Raw genomic sequence first — 25,888 nt, forward strand, 5'->3', positions numbered from 1 at the left:
CATATCAAGTATAATTTAATTATAAAAAAAGCAAAACAGTTACATAACATGAAATATCTTTTTCTTTCTTTCAACACTAATTTTCGTCACATGAACATTTACCTGCTTCTTAAAATAGTCCTTCATAGCATTTTCATAACCTTCTTCAAGTCGAACAAATGCCATGTTAACATCACTGGTCCACCAGATCTGTGTTCCACACAAAGCAACTTGAGCTGGGAAGTCGAATATCCAACTCTCTCGAGGTTTTTCTTCATATTCAGCCACAGCAATAGTCATCTGAAATCGTACTGTATTTCTCATGTGATCTAACACGTTATTCAGCCAGATCTCAACCTAGAAAATTAAAGCTTTGTTTGTAGCACACTTTGTGACCACATTATTTTAAAGGTTACTGATTCTGTCTCTGAAGCCCAACAACTTGAATCTTACCATACCTTTTTTTTTTTTTTTTGGGTTTTCCTCTGCCACCCATACTTTCTTGAAGAATATCAATGAAAGTTCAATCAAAATAAAGTTTGGATAATGGCAGTTATAATTATCATGGCTGCATTGCAGAAGATAAAACCTCTGAATTTGCTTATGCAGCATTCCTACAATAATACCCAATAGTCTCTTCTAAGTAAGCTTGTGCTTGTTTTAAGTTTAATTTTCCATGCTAACATAACTTAGACAAGAATTAATTTGTACTTTTTCCACATGCCTATTTGCAGTTAGAAAATAATGATCAGGAACACAGTGAAACACAAGTGAGAGGATACTTATCTTTCAGCTGGCTAGCCAACATGTACGAAACTCTCTTTTTCTCATATACTAAATCATTATTGCAGTTTCCTTGTTTTTGATAACAATTTTAAGCAGTATTCTTCAACATGACTAACTACCATGTTTGCAGCATTAGTATTCAATCTAAATTGCCAATTTGGTTTTTCCCAAGAATAGTGTACCCCACACTACATTATCCAATGCTGTCTGAAGGAGATTTGGCAGCTATGTAGTGGTACCCTTACTGGTGTTATTTAGTGTTATTTGTCTGAAATCTCTTGTCACACATCTTGTGATCTCTCAAGCAACTCTCCATCCCATATGTCTCCTCCCATAGAATTTGCAAAGTGTGCTACTATTTCAGGTACATATAATCAAACTAACAACAACTTTCATATAGTTAGATCCCAATAATATTTGAAGCAAGAGAAAATTTATTGTCACTCTAACTGTGGATGAGACTGATTTCATTTAATACTCATGTTGTTCCCAACTCAGGTTCCCTCTCATAAAACTATTACAAAGGAAACCCTTGGACAGTTCAAATTCTATTCTTTTAAACTGTTTAATTTCTTCACTTTATAAAATAAAGAGAAGAGAGAATGAATTGGAATATTGTCATTGAAAGCCAAACCAACACCTACAATGTGTATCAAACAAGCCTTGTCACCTGTACTAGGATAGAAAAATTTCCAGTTTCACTTGGACAGTTAAATTTGCAAGATCTTAGATAACCTAACAACACCATAGGACACACAGAAAAGGCCTGAAATTACAAATTCTCTAACCCACCCAACAAATATCAGTATAAACTATATTAATGGCAGTGTCTTTACCTGTTTCAGACAAAGATATTGCAATAAGAACTGAAAAAATACATATTGCCTATCTATATTTTTATACATAAGTTTAACACCTGTTATCCATACAGATCTCTGGAGGGTTTGTAATAAAGGTTTGGTTCCTATTTGAATGATTTTACTCTACTTAAGTGGTGTCCTATAGTTTCCAGTCCAAGAAAAAGTAGGTTCAGTCCAGTTAATTTGCCTCTGACAACAAGAAGACAAAAGTTTTACAGTAATTTAATAATAATTTAACATATAATAAATTTTTGCTATTATTTCCATAATACAAATTTGAAATTAAGTTATGAACTTCCAAATAATTTTGGAACTCCAATATAAGAAATTCTTACCTGTCCAGAGCAGTCACACAATTTACTAAGTTCTATCTTTTCTCCATCTTTGCTAAACATAGTTTTTGCCAATTTGGTGTTTGGTTCAAATTCTAATTTAGCAAGACTGTCAAAGAGTTTTACAAGGTGAACACAAACCTGAAACAAAATATTAATATTAGGTGTGTTTTTTGTAATGATCGTAATAAAGCTTTAATAGCAGTTTTATCTGTAATTTTATATATTAGATGTGAACAGGTTGAGAAAATTCATTTACTGAAGTTTAGAAGTTCAGAAATAGATCCAGAGACTTCCTCTGTAGACTAGTTAATTTGACATAACATTACTGTTCATACCTATGACCTTATCAATCAAATTGTCATATTCATGTTCATATCTTCCAGTGATTAACTGTTACATTACTTCTGTAAATATAGCAATAAAAAAATCTTTCATCCAATCTTTACTTCAGGTTCATGTACTGGAATAATTATCTCTACTATTCAATAAGAATACCATACAATCAAATGTAGATGTGAAGTCAATTTACAATCTTCATTAAAGCATCCTTCATTACTTCTGTCACTTGTATGCAATAGGATTGAACATTAATAACCTAACACGTTGAACTTTGGTAACCATAACTACTAGAGATACAACAGTGATGCAGAAATTGCAGAAAATGTTGGTACTTACCACAACTCACTAACGAAACAAGATACAAAAGAAAGCATTGATTCAGCATACCAGAATACACAATGATCTGAATGCAAACATTATACTAGCAACCACAGTGCTATAAAACATTTTTCTCCATATATATATAATTAAGAGAAAGACTAAATCAAAATATATTATCTGGTATACTGCACCATTTCATATCTTACATAGCTACAAATATTCCTCAGAAATACTTTACTGCATAAATATTGCTAAATATTTCACACCAAGTGTGGGAAATTATTTAATTGCCATAAAGTAAAATTTTTGTATCCAACCACCAGGAATTTGGCTGAAATTATTGTAGCATATAATTAAATTAGACAGTATCTCAACACAAAATTAGTGAACTTGAGAAAAACCAATAGTGTGAATTGTGAAATTAATTCTAACGATAATTTCTCTAAACTAGATTTTGATACTTTAAGTAAAAGTTATTCTGACTGTGAAATTAATAATACCTTTAAGATAACATCAATATTGATTATAATACTGCTGATAATCCTGCCTTAACATTTACTTTTGAGAATACTAATTCTTTTAACCATGAGTACGACATACAAGTGAATAAATACCTTATGGTTGCTAAAACAAAGTTGTTTGTCCTTTGGAGGGTTGGTGGAGGAGTATGATGTATTGGTGTAAGATCTTGGCATGGAATCATGCGTGCTGTTGCATGGATTCATCTGCTACAATTTGGATATCTAGATTATGTAATCATTCTCATTCATTTAAGTATATAAGAAAATGTAATTCTATGAATCTTGGGATTTAAAAGAAGGAACATTAACTATGATTTGAAGTGGCCTATTTTTGGTTGCACACCATTGTACAATACTGGAAATTTTAAATGTGTCTTTGCCAAGGGGAGATGTTATATAATTTCTTCTAAATTAGTATTGTTGAATTGTAGAAGTAATTTTACATTGAGGTGTTCTCATAAATATAGAAGAATATTTTAATATTTCAATACTAAATACCATATTAATTGTAATTGCTTTTTCTATAATCTATCAGGTCATCCCATAAGTTCTGTCCAAATTTTGAATAAAGAAAACAAGTAATCAATGTTATATTTAATTTAAATTTAATCATCAATGTACTTTCCCTGATTATTTATGACTTCCTTCCATCTATTTACAAGCTTTTAAATCCCATCAATGTAAAATTCTTTTGGTTTCAAGGCGAAGAAATCTAAAATGTCAGTTTGTGTCACGCTGAATCACCCCGAGAACTATATTAAGGGTACACATGTCTGTGGAGTTCTCAGCCACTTGCACTTTAATAAATGAGCTGCAGCGTCACTGGTACAAAGCTGTATCAGCCTTTGCCTTTCCCTTGGATAACATCGGTGGCATGCTGCTTCTCTACTTTCCGATAATATAGTTACATCATCCATAAAAGCCCTTAATGGTGTCTTTGTAACAGCTTTCTCACAGTTTGTAGATCTGAGTAGCATTTCCATGACTAGCACGAATAAGATGACTGATATCGTGCATCCGGCTGCAATACCTAGTTCAAGCCATTGCCACTCCGTTGTGAACTTTCTTGCGGTAAATCTCATCCTCAGGTTGTCGTAGTATGACATGAGCATTCGTTGAACATCTTTTGGAATCTAAAAGAAGTCCATCGCTGTTTTTATTATTGCGTGCGGAACAGATCCATAAGCATTGGCAAGATCTAGCCAAACAATATACAGGTTTTTCTTCATTTGTTTTGCACAGGTGATGGCTTCCCAGATGGCAAATGCGTGTTCTATGCACCCAGGGATTCCGAGGATTCCTGCTTTTTGGATTGCTTCATTAACATACCCATTATGCTGTACAAATCTTATGATTCGTCTAGCAATTATTCCAAACATGATTTTCCCGTCTGTATTTAGTAGTGAAATTGGTCTAAATTGACCTAGTGTTTTTGTCTCTTTTTCTTTAGGTAGATAGATACCTTCAGCTATACACCATCGCTCCGCTACATCTTTCTTCTTCCACATTTCTCTTATCAGTGCAAATAGCTGCAAGCGTAATTTCGGGCAATATTTATATACCTTGTAGCTCACTCCATCGTTCCCTGGTGCACTTTTTGCTCTTGCTTTTCTTATGAACTCATCCATTTCTTTCCGTTTGATGTCACTCAAATCAAATGGTACACTTGGTTCAGGTGGTTTCTTCAGTCCGTGCATTTCTGGGAGTGCTTCATTTCTGTCAGAGTCGCTGTATGTCTCTTTCAGATGCTGTTTGAGCTCTTCTTTTGTGCAATCCAATTTTCCGCTTTTACTTTCAGTAAATAGATGTTTCACATATTGATAGGGTTTGTTCACAAAGCTACAATAGTTTTTTTCTCTCTCCTTTCTTCTGCTCCTCCTTCTTTGTTTTCTTAGCAGATCTCGATGCCTCTTTTTATCTCTTCATACAGCTGCTTTAGCCCTTCTCTTTCCTCCTCCTTCGCATCCCTCCATCTGGTTCTGAGTTTTTTCTTCTCTTCTCGAATCTTTGCGATCCACCTTTCTCTCCTCGATAGTCCGCTCTTTGCCGTTGATTCTACCTTCCCTGTTGTTTCCAGTCCAAATCTTTTCTCTCCTTACTGGTAGATTGTATTAGTCAGGTTTTCGAGCTTTTGTTCATCGTCACCTTTGAATTTGGTGGTCATTCTTGCTACCTCATTGTCAAATTTTTTATAACTTGCTGCATCATTTGCTTTCGGCCACTTAATATTTGTCCTCTTCACGCCTATCAGTCTTTTTTACTGTTCCAACTCAACCGTGGAATGAACCTCGCTATGGTTATTTTCCAGGGGGTTCTGGCCACACGTCTTATGGTTTATCAACCCGCATTGTTGAATTACTTTCTTCTGACACACCTTCCCTTGGTGGATTTTCAGCCTGATGTAACTAGCAAACACCTTTCCGCAGCAGCTGAACTCTTCATCTACCATTCCTATAACGTTTCCTTTCTCATTGTCCATTTCCGGTCCAAGTCCATTTCGTTTTTTTCCATCCCTATTTGATCCTTTATTCTCCCCCCGTGGTCAGGGATCATGGGGGCATGATTTCCCATGTTTTTCGTTGCAATTTTACCCCAGATCGGGCTGCAAGCCCATTTGATCCTTCGTTACGCTGTCGTACTATCAAGCGTCTCTCCACCTTGTCATCCCTTTTTCTGGATTGTCAGCAAGTCTTTCCCTGCAGTCAGTATCTGAGGAATTACAGCTGAGTTTCGTGGTCTGCTACCACAAGAGCTCCTTTATAGGATCCAGTTAGCTCAAGACATCATCAGGAGGAACCACGTCCAGTTTCAGCCCCTACTCCTCTACCGTTTTGACATGGCGGGCCCCCCCCCCTTTCGGAGGTGTCTTCAGCTCTGGTGTTGGGTGCATGTCTTCTTTCTTCTTTCTTCTGTTCCCTGGCCTCTTCGATGTATCGTCAGCGAGTGTCAGCTGGTGACTGATTGACTTGTCAAATTTTACCCTATAAATACCTGCCGCTAGGCTCCAGCAGGCAGCCCCAGCAAGTTGTTACATGACACTGTCTCACTTTAACTGACTAGTGAAGGCACGTAGTTTTAGCCCGCGCATTTTCTAAATGACCGTCACCTGTCAGTCAGCGAAGCTGATTCAGTGTCAGCTTGTCTCGCCTAATGATGTTATTTCCCACCGGCATGTTATGACTTTCAAGCCATTTTCAGTCTTCCTGCTTCAGCCATATATAGAAGCTGGCTTTTTCGACCGCCTCCTGTACTCTCCTTATTAGTTTCTGCAGCTCGGAGCTAGAAAAAACAAATCTTCTTTTGAAAAGCGTCGTCATTTTCCTTTCAATGAAGCCTCTAGCCCCCACTACCAGGTGATAATATTCAACATTCCATCCCCGTTCTCTGCATTCTTCAATTAGCTTTTCGTATATCTTCTTCTTTAGTTCCTCTGCATTGCCGATGTTCTCTTCCCAAGGTACTGTCAGTTCTAGTAAAATTCCTATTCTTCGGTCTCTGTTCCATAGGACTAAATCCGGTCTTTTTGCTGTTTTTATTAATGGAAATATTACTTGTCTTTCCAAGTCCATGGCCACCTCCCAGTATCCCTTCCATCTTTCGTCTATCTCGTATACTTTACTTGTAGGCCTGGTTTTATATCCTTTTTCCTCCTTGTGGAAGTATACTTTCCTGCGCTTTTCTACTTTTGGGTACTCTCCCCTATTGTACCTCTCGATCTTCTCCTTAATTACTAAATATATAATTTAATTAATGAATATAGATTAAAAGATAGTCATTTCATTATTTTGTTGTTATTGTTGTTGATATTGTTATTATTATTTTTATACTTGTTATATGTGTACTAAAATTAAAAGTATTAAGTATTATTTTTTGGGGAAATAGTTTTAGTAACGTTAAATAATTTTGAATATGTAGTAAAAATTTTATTTTTCATATACTATTTATTTATAATAATAATATGTACTTTATTTATTCCCTTAATGAGCGAAGTATTAGATTTAAATATGAATTAATTTACTTATATCATAAGTTTAATTTGTTAGTTAGGATATATTTTGAATATTTATTAGATATATATTTGTTATAAGTGATAGTGCAGTTTATGGTTTGTGATGGTATTTTATATATTAGTCAACATGACTTTGTATTATATATTTTGAATTGGATTTATTTTAGATGTTTATTTAATTAATAAATATAATTACATTATAGTTTTTAAATTAACTTAGGTATATTAGACTATGGTTATAAAATTGATACTGATTGAATTAGTACTGAGTTTATTTAGAATGGGTCCTGGGGTTGATTTGTTCAAATAAAGGTGGGGCTCCAGCGTAACCATATTTATATGAATGAAACAAATAAATTTGTATAAGAGTATTAGATAATATCAAGTAAATTGTAGTTATATAAATTAATTTAACTATGTGGTAATTTGAGTATATTTGTATTTTCTCGTAGTTAATTTTAAATTTTAGGTTTCTAGTGAATGATATCCTACAGTTTAGTGATTTTATTCTCTCTTAGAGATTTCATTCTCTTTTTGTTAAAGCTAAAATATATTTGTAGTTTCCATTGATAAAATGTATATTTCCATCTGTTTGTTCTATTTCTTTAAGCCACGTCTTCACGAGTAGATTTATAAACGCTAAGTAATACGTTTTTCATTTTGAAATGTTTTAGTTCATAATACACCTTTTGGAGAGATAAGTATACATTTTTATTTAAGAAATAATAATGTACTCTTTATAAGTATTGATTGATAAATATGAATTTCTAATTTTTTTTTATTTGTTAATGATATTTTAGATATGTACATTTATTTAATTATTATTTTATAATTGTTATATCTGTACGTAAATTGTAAAATAGTGACAAACTAAGTTTGTCACTGTGATTTAGATTGTTAAAATGTTTTAGTGTAACTAAAGGTTCTTATTATATTTCTAGTACTATTAAATTTAATAATAATAATAATAATAATAATAAGTACTTTTTTCGCAAATAATTTTTTAAACAATAAGTTATACATTTTCAGGTTTGGAATTTTTCATTTCTTATTTTTTATTTTATAAATATTTTTGGAATGATATCTATAATATTTATTTAAGTAATAATGGAGTAATATATTTATTTATTTATGTTTATCGATTGAAAAAATATGGATTTCTATTTGCTATATTTGTTGATTATAATTTAGATACGTTCTTTTATATGATTTTATAATTATTATATGTGAACTAAAATCTAAGAATATTAAGTGTGATTGTTTTGTAAAATAGTTTGGTAATTAAATATTAGAGTATAGCTAGGTTAAAGATATTTTATAGTTTATTAATGTTTTTATTAAAGCTAAATTATATCTTCACAGAGAAATACATTTTTCTATCTATTTACTCTATTTTTTACCTCAAACATTCAACATGATAAATGTATTGTAGGCAACTGGTCCTAATGTTTTAAATTTCAAATTTAATTAATTCTTCTATAAGAAAAATCATGATTTTATTTCTTTAAGAAATATTGTTTTATTTTATTTGTTTATTTATTATTGTTATTATTGTTGACCTGAGGAGTGACTATAATTTTAAATTGAATTGTTTTTCGATTAAATTTAAATTTAATTGTAATTCGAATTAAAATTATAGCCATGAAACGTACGTAGTCTTTTTGCATATTATATATTGTTTATTCTTTTTGTACTTTTTGTGATCTAGTTATATGTTTTAAAATATATTTTATTTTTTATTTATGATTTGGTTTATGTCTATCATTGTTTGAATTGCATAATAGTGTTTTTTCTCTAATTCATATATATTATATATTTATATTGTGAAATTTGATTTAATACTAAATTGAATTTTTCCCTGTAAGTTTGGAGTTATACTCCCTTTTATTATTATTATTATTATCATTATTATTATTATTATTATTATTTGGGACGAGGTGGTGAGGCACGACCTTCGAACTTTGGGTCTCACCAAGGAAATGACTGGAGACCGAGACCTGTGGAGGTGTGCTGTGCGTGGGAGGACCCGGCAAGACCGGTGAGAAGTCAAAATCAAACCAAATCAACATCAGTGGAAATTGCAGCTGTGGTTAAGTGAACCATCCGATCGTTTGTCTGTTGCCAGCCTCGCCTGGCCTCCGTGCCGTTGGCACATAAAAGCACCACCCGCACATGTCCGTTGCCAGCCTCGCCTGGCCCTTGTGATGGTAGCACGTAAAAACACCATCCGTTCGTGTCCGTTGCCAGCCTCGCCCGGCCCCCGTGCCGTTGGCACGTAAAACCACCATCCGCTCGTGTCCGTTGCCAGCCTCGCCTGGCCCCCGTGCCATTGGCACGTAAAAGCACCATCCGCTCGTGTCCGTTGCCAGCCTCGCCTGGCCCCCGTGCCATTGGCACGTAAAAGCACCATCCGCTCGTGTCCGTTGCCAGCCTCGCCTGGCCCCATGCCGGTAGCACGTAAAAGCACCATCTGTTCGTGTCCGTTGCCAGCCTCGCCTGGCCCCCGTGCCGGTGGCACGTAAAAGCACCATCCGTTCATGGCCGTTTGCCAGCTCCGTCTGGCACCTGTGCAGGTGGCACGTAAAAAGCACCCACTACACTCACGGAGTGGTTGGCGTTAGGAAGGGCATCCAGCCGTAGAAACACTGCCAAATCTGACTGGGCCTGATGAAGCCTTCCGGCTTCACAGACCCCAGTTAAACCGTCCAACCCATGCTAGCATGGAAAACGGACGCTAAATGATGATGATGATGATATATATATATATATATATATACATACATCATCATCATTCAATGTCCATTGTTCATGCTGGTATGGGTTGGATGGTTTGACCAGAGTTGGTAAGCTGAGGAGCTGCATTAGACTCCAGCTGGATGCCTTCCTAACACTAAACACTCCACAGAATGTGCTGGGTGCTCTTATGAGGCACTGCATGGGTGCTTTTAGATGGCACTGCACAGGAGCTTTTACGTGGCACTCCATGGGTGCTTTTACATCTCACTGTATGGGCATGTTTACATGGCACAACACAGGTGCTTTTACATGGTATGGCATAGTTGCTTTTACATAGGGCTGCCACAAATCTTAACACTCCTGCTGCAGAATACGGGTCTTGTTGAGTATGGCCAAGCACCAGGCATCTCAGTCCTTTGTCATCTCACCCGAAAGGTTCAGTGTCTTCAGTACTCCATCCTATGTCTTCTTGGGTTTCCCACTTCCACATGATTTATCCACTTTGAGAGATCAGCACTTCCTTATGGAGCTGTCAGCATCTATCCACATCACATGACCAAGCCAGCGAGTCTTCTCTCTTGCACACAACAACCAATTCCTCATATGCCTAACTTCTCTCTCAGAACACTAGCACTCTGTCGAATATGTATGTACACTTACATTACACATCCAACAGAGTATACTAGCCTCATTCCTTTCTAACCTTCACATGTCCTCTGCATTCAGAACGCATGTCTCACTACCATGTAGAATTTCTGTCCATACACATGCCTCATACAATCTTCCTTTCATTTGGGGAGAAAAAACCTTTCATGGCCAACAGAGTTAATAGCTCTCTGAACTTCCTCCTTCCTATTCTCATTCTAGCTATCACACTCTCCGTGCATCCTCCCCTACTACTCATTTGGTCCCCTAGGCAGTAGAAATTATCTACTACCTCTAATGAGCCACCAGGGCATTTGAGAGAATCAATTTCCTGGATACCTAAAGTTTTTATGGATCTTGTGCATCTTCCACATATGAAAACTATCTTTTCTGATAACCTTCCTATTAATCCACTGCATCTCTTGTGTGTCCATAGCTTATACTGGGTTCACCATACAGAGTTCGTGCCTACACCTTTCCTATAAATTGGGTCCTGTCAGTTTTCTTGTTTACTAGGACCTTAGTCTTTGCTAAGTTAACATTAAAGACCTTAGATTCCATGTTTTGCTTTCACACCTTGAATTTCTCATCTAGTTCTGAAATGGAATCCAGATAGTAGTTCCCAGGAGCTACAAGTCTTGACTTCCTCTGTTATGGCCTGGAGGACAATGATGAAAAGGAGGGGACTAAGGACTGAGCCTTGATGAACCCCTACTTGAACACCAAATTCTCTGCTGTACTCATGGTTAACTCTCACCTTACTAACAGCATCTTTATACCTGGCCTGTGCAACTTTCACCAGCCACTCATCTATCCCTAACCTACTCAAAGCCCATCATATCACACAGTAGAGCACTCAATCGAAGGTTTTTCCGAGATCAATGAGTGCCAGGTATAATTGCTTATTCTTTTTAAGTACTTCTCTTGCAGTTGTCTGACTATGAAAATAGTGTCAGTAGTGTTTCTTACCTGGACAAAGCCTAACTGTATTTTGTATAGCCTAATTCTGCTCCTAATTAACTGAGCTATAACTCTCCATAATTTTTATCCCCTGGTTCAGGAGTTTAATGTCTCTATAATTGCTTCTATCTAATGCATCACTCTTACACTTGTAGCAGCTAACAATTATGCTGCTATGTCAGTCAGTGGGTATTACACCTTTCTGAATGATCTGATTAACTATGCTGGTGACCAGCCTGTATTCTATCTTACTGGATATTTTGAGCATCTCAGCAATGATTCCGAATGGACCAGGGGCTTTCCTGGTTTTCATGTTTTTAATTGCCTTATCTACCATACTGCTGTCCACTAGGATAACCAGTCCCTCTGTTCACATGAGGGAAACTCTCTTTATCCCATTCATTCTCTGCACTCAGCAGTCTTGCATAATACATTTTCCACATCACTACATGCAAGCATACCTTTATTCACCCACACACACTTCCCTCCTACAATATCTTAATTCTCACAGACACATTGTCTCGCAATTCAGAACATTTCAAGTCTCTGATATTCATGCTATAGGACTTTGACAAACCTCTTCATTTCCATTTCTACTCTAATTAGATGGACTTGACATCTCGCTCCCCTTTTAGCCTTCTGATAAGATACTTTGCTACCATATATATAATATATATATATATATATATATATATAATATATATATATATATATATATATACACACACACACATATATATACTAACTTCAGAAAACCTGCCAGTCACCTGTTCACCTACCAGTCTGGTGGACACACTAGTCAGACTGACTACATTCTCCACCATGAAACAGGAATGATGGTTACTTAAAAATGCCAAAACCTTCCCAGGTGAAGAATGCACCCCATAACATAGGTTAGTAGTTAGCAACTTCAGGATCAGGACTAAATTGAGGCCCTGAATATGACTGGCATGGAAAAGAAGGGTCTGGAAGCTTAAGGATCCCCTGAATGACAGAAATTTAGAGATGTTTAATCGAAGCTTTTGACGAAAAAGAGGAGGATATAGCATCACATAATATGGAAGACAACTGGAGATTCCTACAGGACAACATGCTGAGGGCTACTGACCAGATCTGTCGATGGTGAAAAGTTCCCTCTCAACTTAAGGTAATGTGGTGGTGGAACAATGTAGTTGACAAGGCCATTAGGGAAAAAAAAAACAGGCGTGGAAAGACTGGAAGAATGGTGGTATCAGGGAACTGTATCAGATTACTAGAAGGGAAGCTAGGAGACAGGTTTACTTAGCCAGAGGGAAAGCAGATAAGAAAAAATTTGCCAATGTTCTACATCATGAGGACCAAAGACTTGAAGTGTTTCACGTTGCAAGACAGTGAAGGAGAGAAAATCATGATGTTATGACATGAGGGAGAGATGTGAAGATGCCACTATGAAAGATTGCTAAATGAAGAGAATGAATGGGAGAAAGAGAGTCTGCCAAATATTGACTCAACAGAGGTTATCAGCTATCCGAATTGACAGTACCTTGGTAGATAAAGCAATTAAGGGTATGAAGACAGGAAAAGACCCTGGCCCATCAGGAATCCCTGCAGAGATGCTTAAAATATCTGGCAGTGTCAGCTGTAGTCTAGTCACCCATATAGTCAATCAGGTGATACATGAAGGAGTCATAACCAATGACTGGTGTAGCAGCACAATAGTCAACTGTTACAAAGATAAAGGTGAGGCATGAGATATGAATAATTACAGAGGTATCAAGTTATTAGATCTGGTGATGAAAGTCATGGAGAGAGTTAATTTAGACGAGATGCAGTTTGAGTTTGTGCCAGGGAGAAGCTCCAATGCTATATTTCTGGTAAGACAGCTGCAGGAGAAATACCTAGCCAAAGATAAACCTCTATAATTGGCTTTCATTGACATGGAAACTAGGGGTAGATGAGTGGTTAGTGAGAGCTGTACAAGTCATGTACCAGGAGGCTGTCATTAAGATGAAGGTTGGCAACGAGTATAGTAAAGAATTCCGGGTAGGGGTAGGGATCCAACAAGGATCAGTCCTCAGCCTCCTCTTATTCATCATAGTCTTCCAGGCAATAACAGGATTTCAAGACAGGATGCCGCTAGGAGCTCCTCTATGCTGATGACCTTGCGCTAATAGCTGAGTCACTATCAGAACTAGAGGAGAAGTTTCAGGTGTGGAAGCAAGGTCTAGAATTGAAGATACTTAAGAGTAAATCTAGCAAAAACCAAAGTCTTAGTAAGTAGGAAGGCAGACAAATCACAAATCCCTTCAGGTAGATGGCCCTGCTCAATCTGTAGAAAAGGTGTAGGTAGAAACTCCATAAGATGTACCCAGTGTAGGGTATGGACACATAAAAGGTGCAGCAATATCAGAGGAAGGCTAACTGGGAAGTTAGTGTTTCATGTGGCAATTGACTTCTCTGATACTTTCAAACCTACTTTCTTGCTATCACGATTAACAGAATCCTCTTGCTAGTTTGGGGTCCAGTTAAGACTTCCTGACGAACTCAGATTTTAGATTTTACCTCTTTCTCTCCAAGCCTATCTTAATTATCAAATAATAAATATTATCGACACTTTCGTCTTGTTCCACTATGCCAGTCAGAACCCATCGCACAGCTTCCACACATGTGTTCCTTGACCATTTCTTTCCCCCCCTCCTCCCCAACTAACCCTGTCCCTCTCCCTATGTCTTCTATATGCCCCCGTCTTCGATAACCACCATCGCCATCGCTAAGCCCACTCGCTTTCAACTCCACTACGAATGCACAGCTCATGAACGGCTAAAAGTTAAGATTTCTTCTTTCAACCTCGCTTCCTACTACCCTCTGCACGTATAATCACTATTCTTTCAGTTTCCTTCAATTTCTCTGCCACACGTATATGTGGCAGAGGTACAGGAGCAATAAATACTGAAAATGTGCAGAAAACAGCTTCCATCACATGACAGGGGAAAAAAGTAGAAATAGTTGACAGCTTCCATTACTTAGGTGACCAAGTCAGTAGCTGGAGAGTGTAGCTGCTAGAATAAGAATAGCCTGGACAAAGTTTAGAGAGCTACTAACTCTGCAGGTAACAAAGGGTCTCTTGCTCAGAGTGAAAGGTAGACTGTATGACACACGCGTATGAACTGCCATGCTACATGGCAGTGAAACATGGGCTGTGACAGCTGAGGACAAGTGTAGGCTTGCAAGAAAGGAAGCTAGTATGCTCCATTGGATGTGTAATGTCAGTGTGCATACACAACAGCGTGTAAGTGCTCTGAGAGAAAAGTTGGACATATGAAGCATCAGGTGTGGTGTGCAAGAGAGACGACTGTGCTGGTGTGGTCATGTGCTGCGTATGGATGAGGAGAGCTGTGTGAAGAAGTATCACACTCTAACAGTGAAGGGAACCTGTGGAAGAGGTAGACCCAAGAAGACCTGGTATGAAGTGGTGAAGCATGACTTTCAAACGCTGGGCCTCACTGAGGCAATAACAAATGACTGAGACCTGCGGAGATAGGCTGTGCTTGAGAAGACACAGCAAGCCAAGTGAGACCATAACCCTGGCCTATGCCAGTGTCACATAACCAGCCCATTTAAGAGTACTCTTCAATCATTGGGCAATATACTGTGTTTGAGAAGACCTGTTGAGTCAAGAGAAATCATTGTTGTGGCCGGTGCCAGTACCACCTGACTGGCACCTGTGCTGGTGGCACATATAAAGCACCAAACGAATGTGGTTGATGCATTGCTGTCTGACCAGTCCCGTGCTGGTGTCATGTAAAAAGCACCATTTGAGTGTGTTTGTTACCAGTACTGCCTGACTGGCCCCTGTGCCGGTGGCATGTAAAAAGCACCCACTACACTCTCAGAGTGGTTGGCGTTAGGAAGGGCACCCTGTAGAAACCTTGCCAGATCAGATTGGAGGCTGGTGCAGCCTCCTGTCTTGTCAGTCCTTAGTCAAACCATCCAACCCATGCCAGCATGGAAAGCAGATGTTAAATGATGATGATGATGATGATAACTATGGTGACTGGTACATCCTCAAAATTTATTTCCATTTATTTTACAGTATGTCATACAGCATATTTATGATGACCTAACTGTATAGGTTATTATAGCCATAACAATATGCTGTATGACATACTGTAAAATAAAAGGAAAAAAATTTTGAGGATGTACTTGTCTCCACATACTCACTATCAGTATAATTATTGTAAATCTACACTCCATATAATATTATAATCTAGTGAAGCAAACATAGAATTACCCATTGGAGGAATTTACTGTGTGAGTGACAATACCTAGTAGTCATAGACATTAAATACTAATCAATGAGGTTAGCCATAACCTGGAATATAACTGAGAGCTACCACAGTATCTACCTGGATAGTATATCCCTCTAAACTTACATTAATATATATATATTTTAATACTAGCACATCTGTTGAAAGTTTTATTAATGATAGAAAATGGTGCACTAAAACAAGACAAACCATTGATAGATGTCAGTAATTGAGTAAGTATATGTATAAACACAGAATTGAAGCATATGAGTAATTAGATATAGTTGTAATGACTTGGTTGAAAATATTATTGTCCATGTAATATATATGTATATATATGTGTGTGTATATATATATATATATATATATATTATATATATATATTTTCAACTCCACTACGAATGCACAGCTCATGAACGGCTAAAAGTTAAGATTTCTTCTTTCAACCTCGCTTCCTACTACCCTCTGCACGTATAATCACTATTCTTTCAGTTTTCTTCAATTTCTCTCTCATATTTTCCTTTCAGTACCCTCTATTCATATTTTCTTTCAGTTTTCAACATACCATTCATGTAATGTTTTTCGTTTAGTCTTGTCTCGTCTCCCTATTTGCTCCCGTTTCATAGCCACTCATCGTCTCCCCTAAAAATTGACTTCTCTGATACTTTCAAACCTACTTTCTTGCTATCACGATTAACAGAATCCTCTTGCTAGTTTGGGGTTGACCAGCCCACCCACACTCTACACACATGCCGGAAGTTCCTATTCTTTTCATCCCTGGGTTGCTTCCCTTGAAGACTGCAAATGCTCTTTCACCATCCCTACCCCTAGTTTTGACCTAGGTAAGGTAATGATCATACAGTGCAAAATATGAATGGGTATGTTATGCAGGTTGAATTGAAGGCTAATGTATTACTTGCTCATGAATTCTGCCAAATGCGAGCTTTCTTTTCAGGTACATGAAGCTACTGTCCACCGATGCAGGGTCTCTAGGGCCCATACCTCCCACACCCTCAGGGTTGGCACCCTCAACGTTGGCACACTGAAAGGTAGGTCTGGCGAGATAGTTGAGATGCTTGAACGGAGACGTGTGGATATATGTTGCATGCAAGAAGTAAGGTGGAGAGGAGGTTCTGCTAGGTTCCTCACAGGCAAGGAACACAGGTACAAGATTTTCTGGGCAGGGAACACTGACGGGGTTGGAGGCGTGGGTATACTTATCGCTGAGAAATGGGTAGATAAAGTAATTGAGGTAATCAGAGTATGCGACAGAATACTTAAGATTAGATTAGCGCTTCATCATAGTTTAGCAACCATTATATCAGCCTATGCTCCTCAGTCGGGGCTACCTGATGGACAGAAAGAACGATTCTATGACACTCTACTGTAGACTACCTCGTTGACGAACGACAGAGACCTTCTCTTTGTGGCTGGTGACTTCAATGGTCACGTTGGACGACATGCTGGGGGATGCTGGGGGCTTCCACGGCGTACATGGAGGCTATGGCTCTGGTTCCCGCAACGAGGAGGGAACCAGGCTGCTGGAGTTCTGCGATGCAAATAATCTTATGATTTGCAACACTAACTTCAGGAAACCTACCAGCCACCTAGTCACCTACCGATCGGGCCAACATACCAGCCAAATTGACTACATCCTTGCCAGGCAAAGGGAGAGATGGCTACTTATAAATGCCAAAGCCTTCCCAGGCGAAGAATGCACCCCACAACATAGACTGGTAGTTAGTGACTTTAGGATCAGGAGTAGGACAACCAGAAGACGACCAACATGGAGAAGAAGGATCTGGAAGCTTAAGGATCCTGTGAATGGACAGAGATTTAGAGACATGTTACTTGAAGCCTTTGACGAAGTAGAAGGGGATAGAGTATCACATGGGGTAGAGGACAACTGGACGTTTCTAAGGGACAACCTGCTGAGAGCCACTGACCAGATCTGTGGCTGGTGCAAAGTCCCCTCTCATCCCAAGGTAACGTGGTGGTGGAACAGTGTCGTAGACAGGGCTATTAGAGAAAAGAGACAGACTTGGAAGCACTGGAAGAATGGTGGTAGCAGGGAATTGTATCAGACTGCTAAAAAGGAAGCTAGGAGACAGGTCTATCTAGCCAGAGGGGAAGCAGATAAGAAAAAATTTGCCAATGTTCTGCGCCGTGAGGACCAAAGACTGGAGGTGTTTCGCGTTGCAAGACAGTGTGTGAGAGAGAATTGTGATGTGGTGGGAGAGAAGTGTGTTCGCATGGAAGATGGTTCACTTGCGCTAAACGAGGATGCAAAGAGAGAGGGTTGGAGACGCCACTATGAAAGGTTGCTGAATAAAGAAAATAAATGGGATAAAGAGAGTCTGCCGAACGTTGACCCAACAGAGGGACCAGCTATCAGGGTTGATAGTTCCTTAGTAGCTAAGGCAATTAGAAGCATGAAGACAGGGAAAGCCCCAGGCCCATCAGGTATCACTGCAGAGATGCTCAAAATATCTGGTAGTGTCGGCTATAGCCTAGTCACCTGTATAGTTAATCAGGTGATACATGAAGGAGTCATACCCAATGACTGGTGTAGCAGCATAATAGTCAACTGCTACAAAGGTAAAGGTGATGCCCTAGATACAAATAATTACAGAGGTATCAAGCTGTTGGATCAGATGATGAAGGTTACAGAGAGGGTCATAAGCCAACTAATTAGAGAGAGAGTTAGTTTAGATGAGATGCAGTTTGGTTTCGTGCCAGGGAAAAGTACCACTGATGCTATATTCCTGGTAAGGCAGCTGCAGGAGAAATACCTAGCCAAAGATAAGCCCCTGTACCTGGCTTTTGTTGACATGGAGAAAGCCTTCGACAGGGTCCCCCGATCCCTCATATGGTGGTCAATGAGGAAACTAGGAATAGATGAATGGTTAGTGAGAGCTGTGCAAGCCATGTACAGGGACGCTGCTAGTAAGGTGAGGATTGGCAATGAGTACAGTGAAGAATTCCGGGTAGAGGTAGGGGTCCACCAAGGCTCAGTCCTCAGCCCCCTCCTATTTATCATAGTCCTCCAGGCAATAACGGAGGAATTCAAGACAGGATGCCCCTGGGAGCTCCTCTATGCTGATGACCTTGCTCTAATTGCTGAGTCATTATCAGAACTGGAGAAGAAGTTTCAGGTGTGGAAGCATGGTTTAGAATCGAAGGGCCTTAGAGTCAACCTAACTAAAACCAAAGTCCTAATAAGTAGGAAGGTAGACAAATCACAAACGCCTTCAGGTAGATGGCCCTGCTCGATCTGTAGAAAAGGTGTAGGTAGAAACTCTATAAGATGCACCAAGTGTAAGCTATGGACACATAAGAGGTGCAGCAATGTCATAGGAAGGCTAACTAGGAAGATGGTTTTTGTATGTGGCAGATGCTCGGGAGCATTAACCTCTGAAAATCTGCAGAAAACAACTTCCGTCACTTTCCAGGGGAAAAACTAGAAGTAGTTGATAGCTTCCGTTATCTTGGTGACCAAGTCAGTAGTGGGGGTGGGTGTGCTGAAAGTGTAACGGCTAGAGTAAGAATAGCCTGGGCAAAGTTTAGGGAGCTCTTACCTCTGTTGGTGACTAAAGGCCTCTCGCTCAGAGTAAAAGGCAGACTGTATGATGCATGTGTACGAACAGCCATGCTACATGGCAGTGAAACATGGGCTGTGACTGCTGAGGACATGCGTAAGCTCGCGAGAAATGAAGCTAGTATGCTCCGTTGGATGTGTAATGTCAGTGTTCATAGTCGACAGAGTGTAAGTACCTTGAGAGAAAAGTTGAACCTAAGAGGCATCAGATGTTGTGTGCAAGAGAGACGTTTGTACTGGTATGGTCATGTGGTGAGAATGGATGAAGATAGGTGTGTGAAAAAGTGCCACACCCTGGCAGTTGAGGGGGCCTGTGGAAGAGGTAGACCCAGGAAAACCTGGGTCGAGGTGGTGAAGCACGACCTTCGAACTCTAGGTCTCACCAAGGAAATGACCAGAGACCGAGACCTATGGAAGTATGGTGTGCGTGAGAAGACCCGGCAAAACCAGTGAGAACAATCAAAATCAAATCATATATCAGAAAGCAGCGGTTAAGTGACCCATCCGTTCGTGTCCGCTGTCAGCCTCGTCTGGCACCCGTGCCGGTGATACGTAAAAGCACCATTCGCTCGTGGCCGTTTGCCAGCTCTGCCTGGCCCCGTGTTGGTGGCACGTAAAAGCACCATCCATTCGTGTTCGTTGCCAGCCTCGCCTGGCCCCATGCCCGTGACACGTAAAAGCACCATCTGTTCGTGGCCGTTTGCCAGCTCTGTCTGGCCCCGTGTCGGTGGCACGTAAAAGCACCATCAGTTCGTGTCCGTTGCCAGCCTTGGCTGGCCCCCGTGCCGGTGACACGTAAAAGCACCGTCCGCTCATGGCCGTTTGCCAGCTCTGTCTGGCAACCGTGTCGGTGGCACATAAAAGCACCATCCGTTCGCGTCTGTTGCCAGCCTCGGCTGGCCCCCGTGCCAGTGACACGTAAAAGCACCATCCGTTCGTGGCCGTTTGCCAGCTCCGTCTGGCCTCGTGTCGGTGGCACGTAAAAGCACCATCCGTTCGTGTCCGTTGCCAGCATCGCCTGGCCCCATGCTGGTGACACGTAAGAGCACCATCCGTTCGTGGTCGTTCGCCAGCTCTGTCTGGCACCTGTGCAGGTGGCACGTAAAAAACACCCACTACACTCGCGGAGTGGTTGGCGTTAGGAAGGGCATCCAGCCGTAGAAACACTGCCAGATCTGACTGGGCCTGACGAAGCCTTCCAGCTTCACAGACCCCAGTTGACCCGTCCAACCCATGCTAGCATGGAAAGCGGACGCTAAACGATGATGATGATGATTATGATATATATATATATATATATATATATATATATATATATACACATATATATATCCCACCCACCTCTCCTCTCTTGCTCCAACTCCTACTTCTCTTCACCCCAACCCTCTTTCGCTTCTCTACTCTCTTTCTCACCCCTATTCTCTTCACTCCTACTTCTCTTCACCCCCCACTCTCTTCTCTCTTACTGTATTTCTCTCTTCTCTCATACCCACCTTCCTCTTCCTCCTTCATCATCACCCCTCCCCCATAAGCCCATCCCACCATACACATTCCTATCCCACCTTCCCTATCCTTTCCATCCCACCCCACCCATCACTTATACCCTCTCCCACATACTCCACATCTACCCCTACCCTCTGACTACGCACATACCCCACCTCTACCCTAACACTCAGCCTAACCCACACCACAGCCAGTGCTTTCCCCACTCTCACCTCCCCCACCTCCTTACACCATCACACCACACTACACCATACCACACAACACATCACATCACAACACACCACCATGCACACACCAGCACTAACCAATTCCTATCCCCACATTTTCACACTTACACATACACACGCGCACACGTCAAGATCACCAGCCCTCTTTCACATGCACATACGTACTCTCTTACAAACATGCGCACCTTTGTTCTAGGATCACTACTACTTTGTTATCTCCCCTACTTCTTAGCTCTCCTGTGTGACCCTTCTGTCCGGCATTCGTCATGATAGATCACTAGCCACTACACACATTTTTTCCTTCTTGTTTCTTTCTGTGTTCCTTTCCGTGGAAGAGCATAGGTTCAAGACTTTTTCAATTACTGAGCGTTATACTAATACAGCTGTTTGTTTTCTACACCACCTGTCTTCATCTTTTATTTTTTTGTGAATTCTCCCCATATATATATATATATATATATAGATATATATATATATATATATATATTGGGTCATCTCATAAATAATGTAGATTTTTCAGTTGCATGAACTAAAAGTCGGAGGGGAATGGGATAAACAGCCTGCACTAACTTGCTATAAGAGAAGGTAGTGATTTTACCTTGACCTTATTCTTAGTGCAACTTTTGAAGAATGCAGTTCGATTTTAACAGTTACATGTTTCAAAGCTATAATGGAAGTGACAAAGGAGAATATTTGGCATATTTTGCTTTATGAATTCAATAAAGGCAACAACACAACGGAAAGTGCGAGAAATATTAATGCAGTATATAGGGATCAAACAATAAGTAGTGTAAGCTAGTGTCACTGGTGGTTCCAGAAATTCTGACCTGGAAACTACAGCCTAGAAGACAAGCTTCATCCTGGAAGATCTGTAGAGCTCGACGAGGTCATCCTGCAAAGCTTGGTGGAACAAAATTCCATCATAACTGTTGAGGAACTAGCAGAGAAGCTTGGATTTTGTCAGTCAACCATTCATCGACACCTGCATGCCATCAGAAAAGCCAGAAAATTGGATCAATAGGTTCCTCACAAACTTTCTGAGTCTAATTGTGTGCAGAGAATTAATGTGTACTCTTCTTTGCTGTCATGTCTTTTTTTTTGCGCGTGTGTTTTGAACCGAATAGTGACTGGTCATGAGAAATGGGTTCTCTATAAAAATGTCAAGTGTCAAAGACAGTGGGTAGGGAAAGGAAAAACATTGGTGCCACAGATTAAAGAAGGTCTTCACTCACATAAGGTGTTGTTACATGTTTGGTAGGATATGAAAGGTTTAGTCTGCAGTGAACTCAAACCAAATGATAACAAAGGAGATCTACTGTGAGCAGCTTCACTAGGCTTAAGTCAGTGCTAGAAGAAAAACTACTGTATCTAGTTTCAACACAAAAGGTGTTCTTCCATCAGAATAATGCTTGGCTACATGACATTCCAAAGGCTGGAGCAGTTTCAATGGGAGAAGATGCCCCATCCACCATATTGAATGAACATTTCCCCATCTGATTATCATTTATTCTGCAGTCTTCAAAATCATTTGGACAGGAAAAATATGAATTCTGTAGACGAGATCAGAACAATACTGGAGGAGTATTTTTCATCACAGACAAGTGAAATTTGGAAGAGGGGCATTATACGCTAGAAGAAGCAGTCAAAACGACCAAAACCACATTTAATAGCAATTTTCAAAGGGAATGAAAAATAAAAACTTTTACCTTGTTATTTTTTGCGGTTATACCTAGGTTTCAAATTTCTTTAGCAAATAAAATAATCTACAAGGCGAATTCTCATCAGTAACTGGCCTTAACAACTAACTTATAATTCAGAGACAAGTAACACGTGTCTCATCTTTATATGTTATAATTTTTCAAAATTCAGCATGCAAGTGCAGTTTCAGTCGGCAGTAGATGGATAATGCCGAGCTGATTCTTTGAAAACGCTAAAATCATATCCGTAAGCATTTTAGAAGAATCAGCTCAGCATTATCCATCTACTGCCAAATGAAACTGCACTTGCATGCTGAATTTTGAAAAATTATAACATATAAAGATGAGACACATGTTATTTGTCTCTGAATTATAAGTTAGTTGTTAAGGCATGGTTACTGATGAGAATTCGCCTTGCAGATTATTTTATTTGCTAAAGAAATTACATAAAAATTACGTCACACTCCTATCCTCCCACTTCTTTAGACACTGCCAAACTCTCCAATCATCTACAAATTTGGCTCCAAAACAACAGACTTAAAATAGCTTCTACAAATAATGCCTCTTTTCTTACTGGCACTAACAGAGACCATCAAATACATACAGCCATCATATTTACCTTAAGTATATATCATACACACAGAAGACAAAGATGATGGGAATCACATTCAAAACCTCCACAACATTCATGACATGCATAAAAGACAATAAAGAAGGAAAAACAATGAAACAAGTATACATAGAACAACCACAAGACCATATGAGGCTAACAAACAACAATGAGGTACAAACAACCCATTAGATCTATAATGGACTATAGTATCCCTATTTGGCCCCCAATCTATACAACAAAACACTATAAATTGCAAAGAAAACAGAGCACTAGACTTCATTACAGGTTGTAATGAAGTGTAGTGCATAATGAAACAAAGATACTAAAAATGAAAAGCCCCCTGGACAGATGAAATGCACAGTTAGTTACTGCAGCAAGCCCCAACTCTCTTATTCCTGCCCCTACATGAAAAGTTATCACAGACCCATATATAGCAACCCTGACCACTACTACAGCGTATCTTAAAAATAATATTTCCCTTATTTCAAACAAACACAGAAAACAAGTGCACATAAAAATAGCTGCAACATCAATAGCCTCATTAATCCCAAACACTGCACTAGGGAATATCTGATCACCAGTAAGTACAGAGAAACAGCAACTGTTATGTTCTGAGTGAGTCTACATTGCTTGCCTTCATTGTAGACGTTACCAGAATGTGTAGGCATACATAATAAGCCTGACTGCGGAGAGAGTATGTGTCTAGACTCTTCAACTGAAATCTATAAGACTAATCACTGCATAGTCTTCAGTTAGGTTTAGATATAATATAACTGGAAAAATAACCTTGTTGGTTTTGTTAAGTCATTCAACCAATTATTTGTCCCAGCTCAGAAGTGAGCTGCAATATATGTTCCCATTATATTGTAGCAGATTTGAAATTGAATTGCTGAATAGCCAAGTAAGCATCACAGCTTAGTCAGAGTCAAAGTTATTTCATGTGAGCAGCATCAAAACATCTTCTAATGAAGCTTCTAAAAAGGTGAATTTTTGGCACTAATTCTAGAATGCTGAGACTGTTGTGGTGACAACTCCATTCTCATTTCCATTCTCCAGCCAAATAGACAAATTGCTATCATGAATTTAGTACAATACTTCTCCAGTTGTGACAGCATAGTCATAGAGCCATACATACCAGCTGTTCTGTCATAGACTACAGAGTTTGTCTCTCCCAGGGTGTATAAACTGTTGTTTGTATTTTTCATTCAAAGACCAACATAGAAAATACTATGTGCAGTAAATAAAGTTGCTGTTAACTGTTGTTCATGAGTGTTGTTCATCATTTATATGCAGCCAACAAGCCAACAATATTAACTTGCAATTTTCCAAATTCAAAATTATTCACACTAATCTTTTTTCATATTTTTCCTCTCTGCCAAGAAAAGATCCCCATTAACAATAATTAGATATAACAAAGAAAATACACATATAAATTAATAGTTGTTCAGATTGCTTTATAGGTAGATAGAAAGAAAATTGTGGAGTGTCCAAGTAACACTTACTGCGAGTGGGTCATTTCCAGTAGATAAAATATCAAGAAGGTCACTGGATGAGACAAAATAAAATCGAGGGAAAGCTAAGCGTTTTGTCTCCAAATATTCTGCTAAAGCTTTTTCGCACTTCACCAGTTCTTTCTGTATTGATTCTAAGCGTTGATATAAATTTGGCTGATCTATTGCTTGGATTACATTTTTGGTAACCTCAACTTCAGAAACCATTTGCTATAAAGATTCAGACAGAAATGAACAAAAAATAGTTAATTATGTATCTCTCTATATATAAATGCAGAAACTCTAAGACAAACACTGAAAAAAACATGTATATTGCATAATATTTATTTTGTGAAATAAACAGCCAGATTTCCACCAAACCACACCCTGTCATTAAAAGAAGAAAGTGAACAAAGTGAAAATGGTAATCTTTCTCTCATCTCTCTTTCTCTCACCGAGTTTCTATCTTGAATAGTGGAAAAGAGGGGAATAGATAGTGAGAGACACAGAAGACACACAGACAGACATAGCTAGCTAGCTATCTGGTCATCCCATAAGCTCTGCTTGATTTTACCTTTTTTAAAATTGAATGAAATTTAATAGTATTTTAGAATGTCTAATGGAATTAAAAATTATTTTTATGCATTTGTGTACATTTAATGTAATTAAATATTATTTTACAGAATAATAGAATTAAAATTTCCTTGATTAAAACCCTTTCTAATATGGAAGTATCCAAAGAGCATTTAAGGCACATAATGCTTTATGAGTACAAAAAAGGAAACTCTGCAGCCGAAGTGACTCAAAACATACACTCTGTTTATGGGAAAGAATGCTTGAATGAAAGAACTTGCAGAAGATACTTTGCAAAATTCAGAAGTGGAGATTTCAGCCTTGAAGATGAAGAGTGAACAGGACGTCAAGTTGAGTTTGATGATAAGCTCCTTGAGGCATTACTTGAAGAAAATCCAGCATTATCAGTT

At 38.9% G+C, this 25,888-nt stretch overlaps 1 protein-coding gene across 2 annotated transcripts in view; it reads right to left on the reverse strand.

The window, feature by feature from the left end:
• LOC115213643 (dynein beta chain, ciliary-like) overlaps positions 1-25,888 on the reverse strand; it is an 884,597-nt gene that overhangs the window by 413,868 nt on the left and 444,841 nt on the right. For both annotated transcript variants that reach the window (XM_036501971.1, XM_036501966.1), the window contains exons 23-25: positions 24,918-25,136; positions 1,961-2,098; positions 103-336 (exon numbers count right to left, since the gene is read on the reverse strand). In XM_036501971.1, coding sequence (XP_036357864.1) covers positions 103-336; positions 1,961-2,098; positions 24,918-25,136 — 591 coding nt within the window. The remainder of the gene's footprint in view (positions 1-102; positions 337-1,960; positions 2,099-24,917; positions 25,137-25,888) is intronic.

The sequence above is a fragment of the Octopus sinensis genome, linkage group LG1 (genome assembly GCF_006345805.1).
Source record: "Octopus sinensis linkage group LG1, ASM634580v1, whole genome shotgun sequence".
NCBI classification, from domain to species: Eukaryota; Metazoa; Mollusca; class Cephalopoda; order Octopoda; family Octopodidae; genus Octopus; species Octopus sinensis.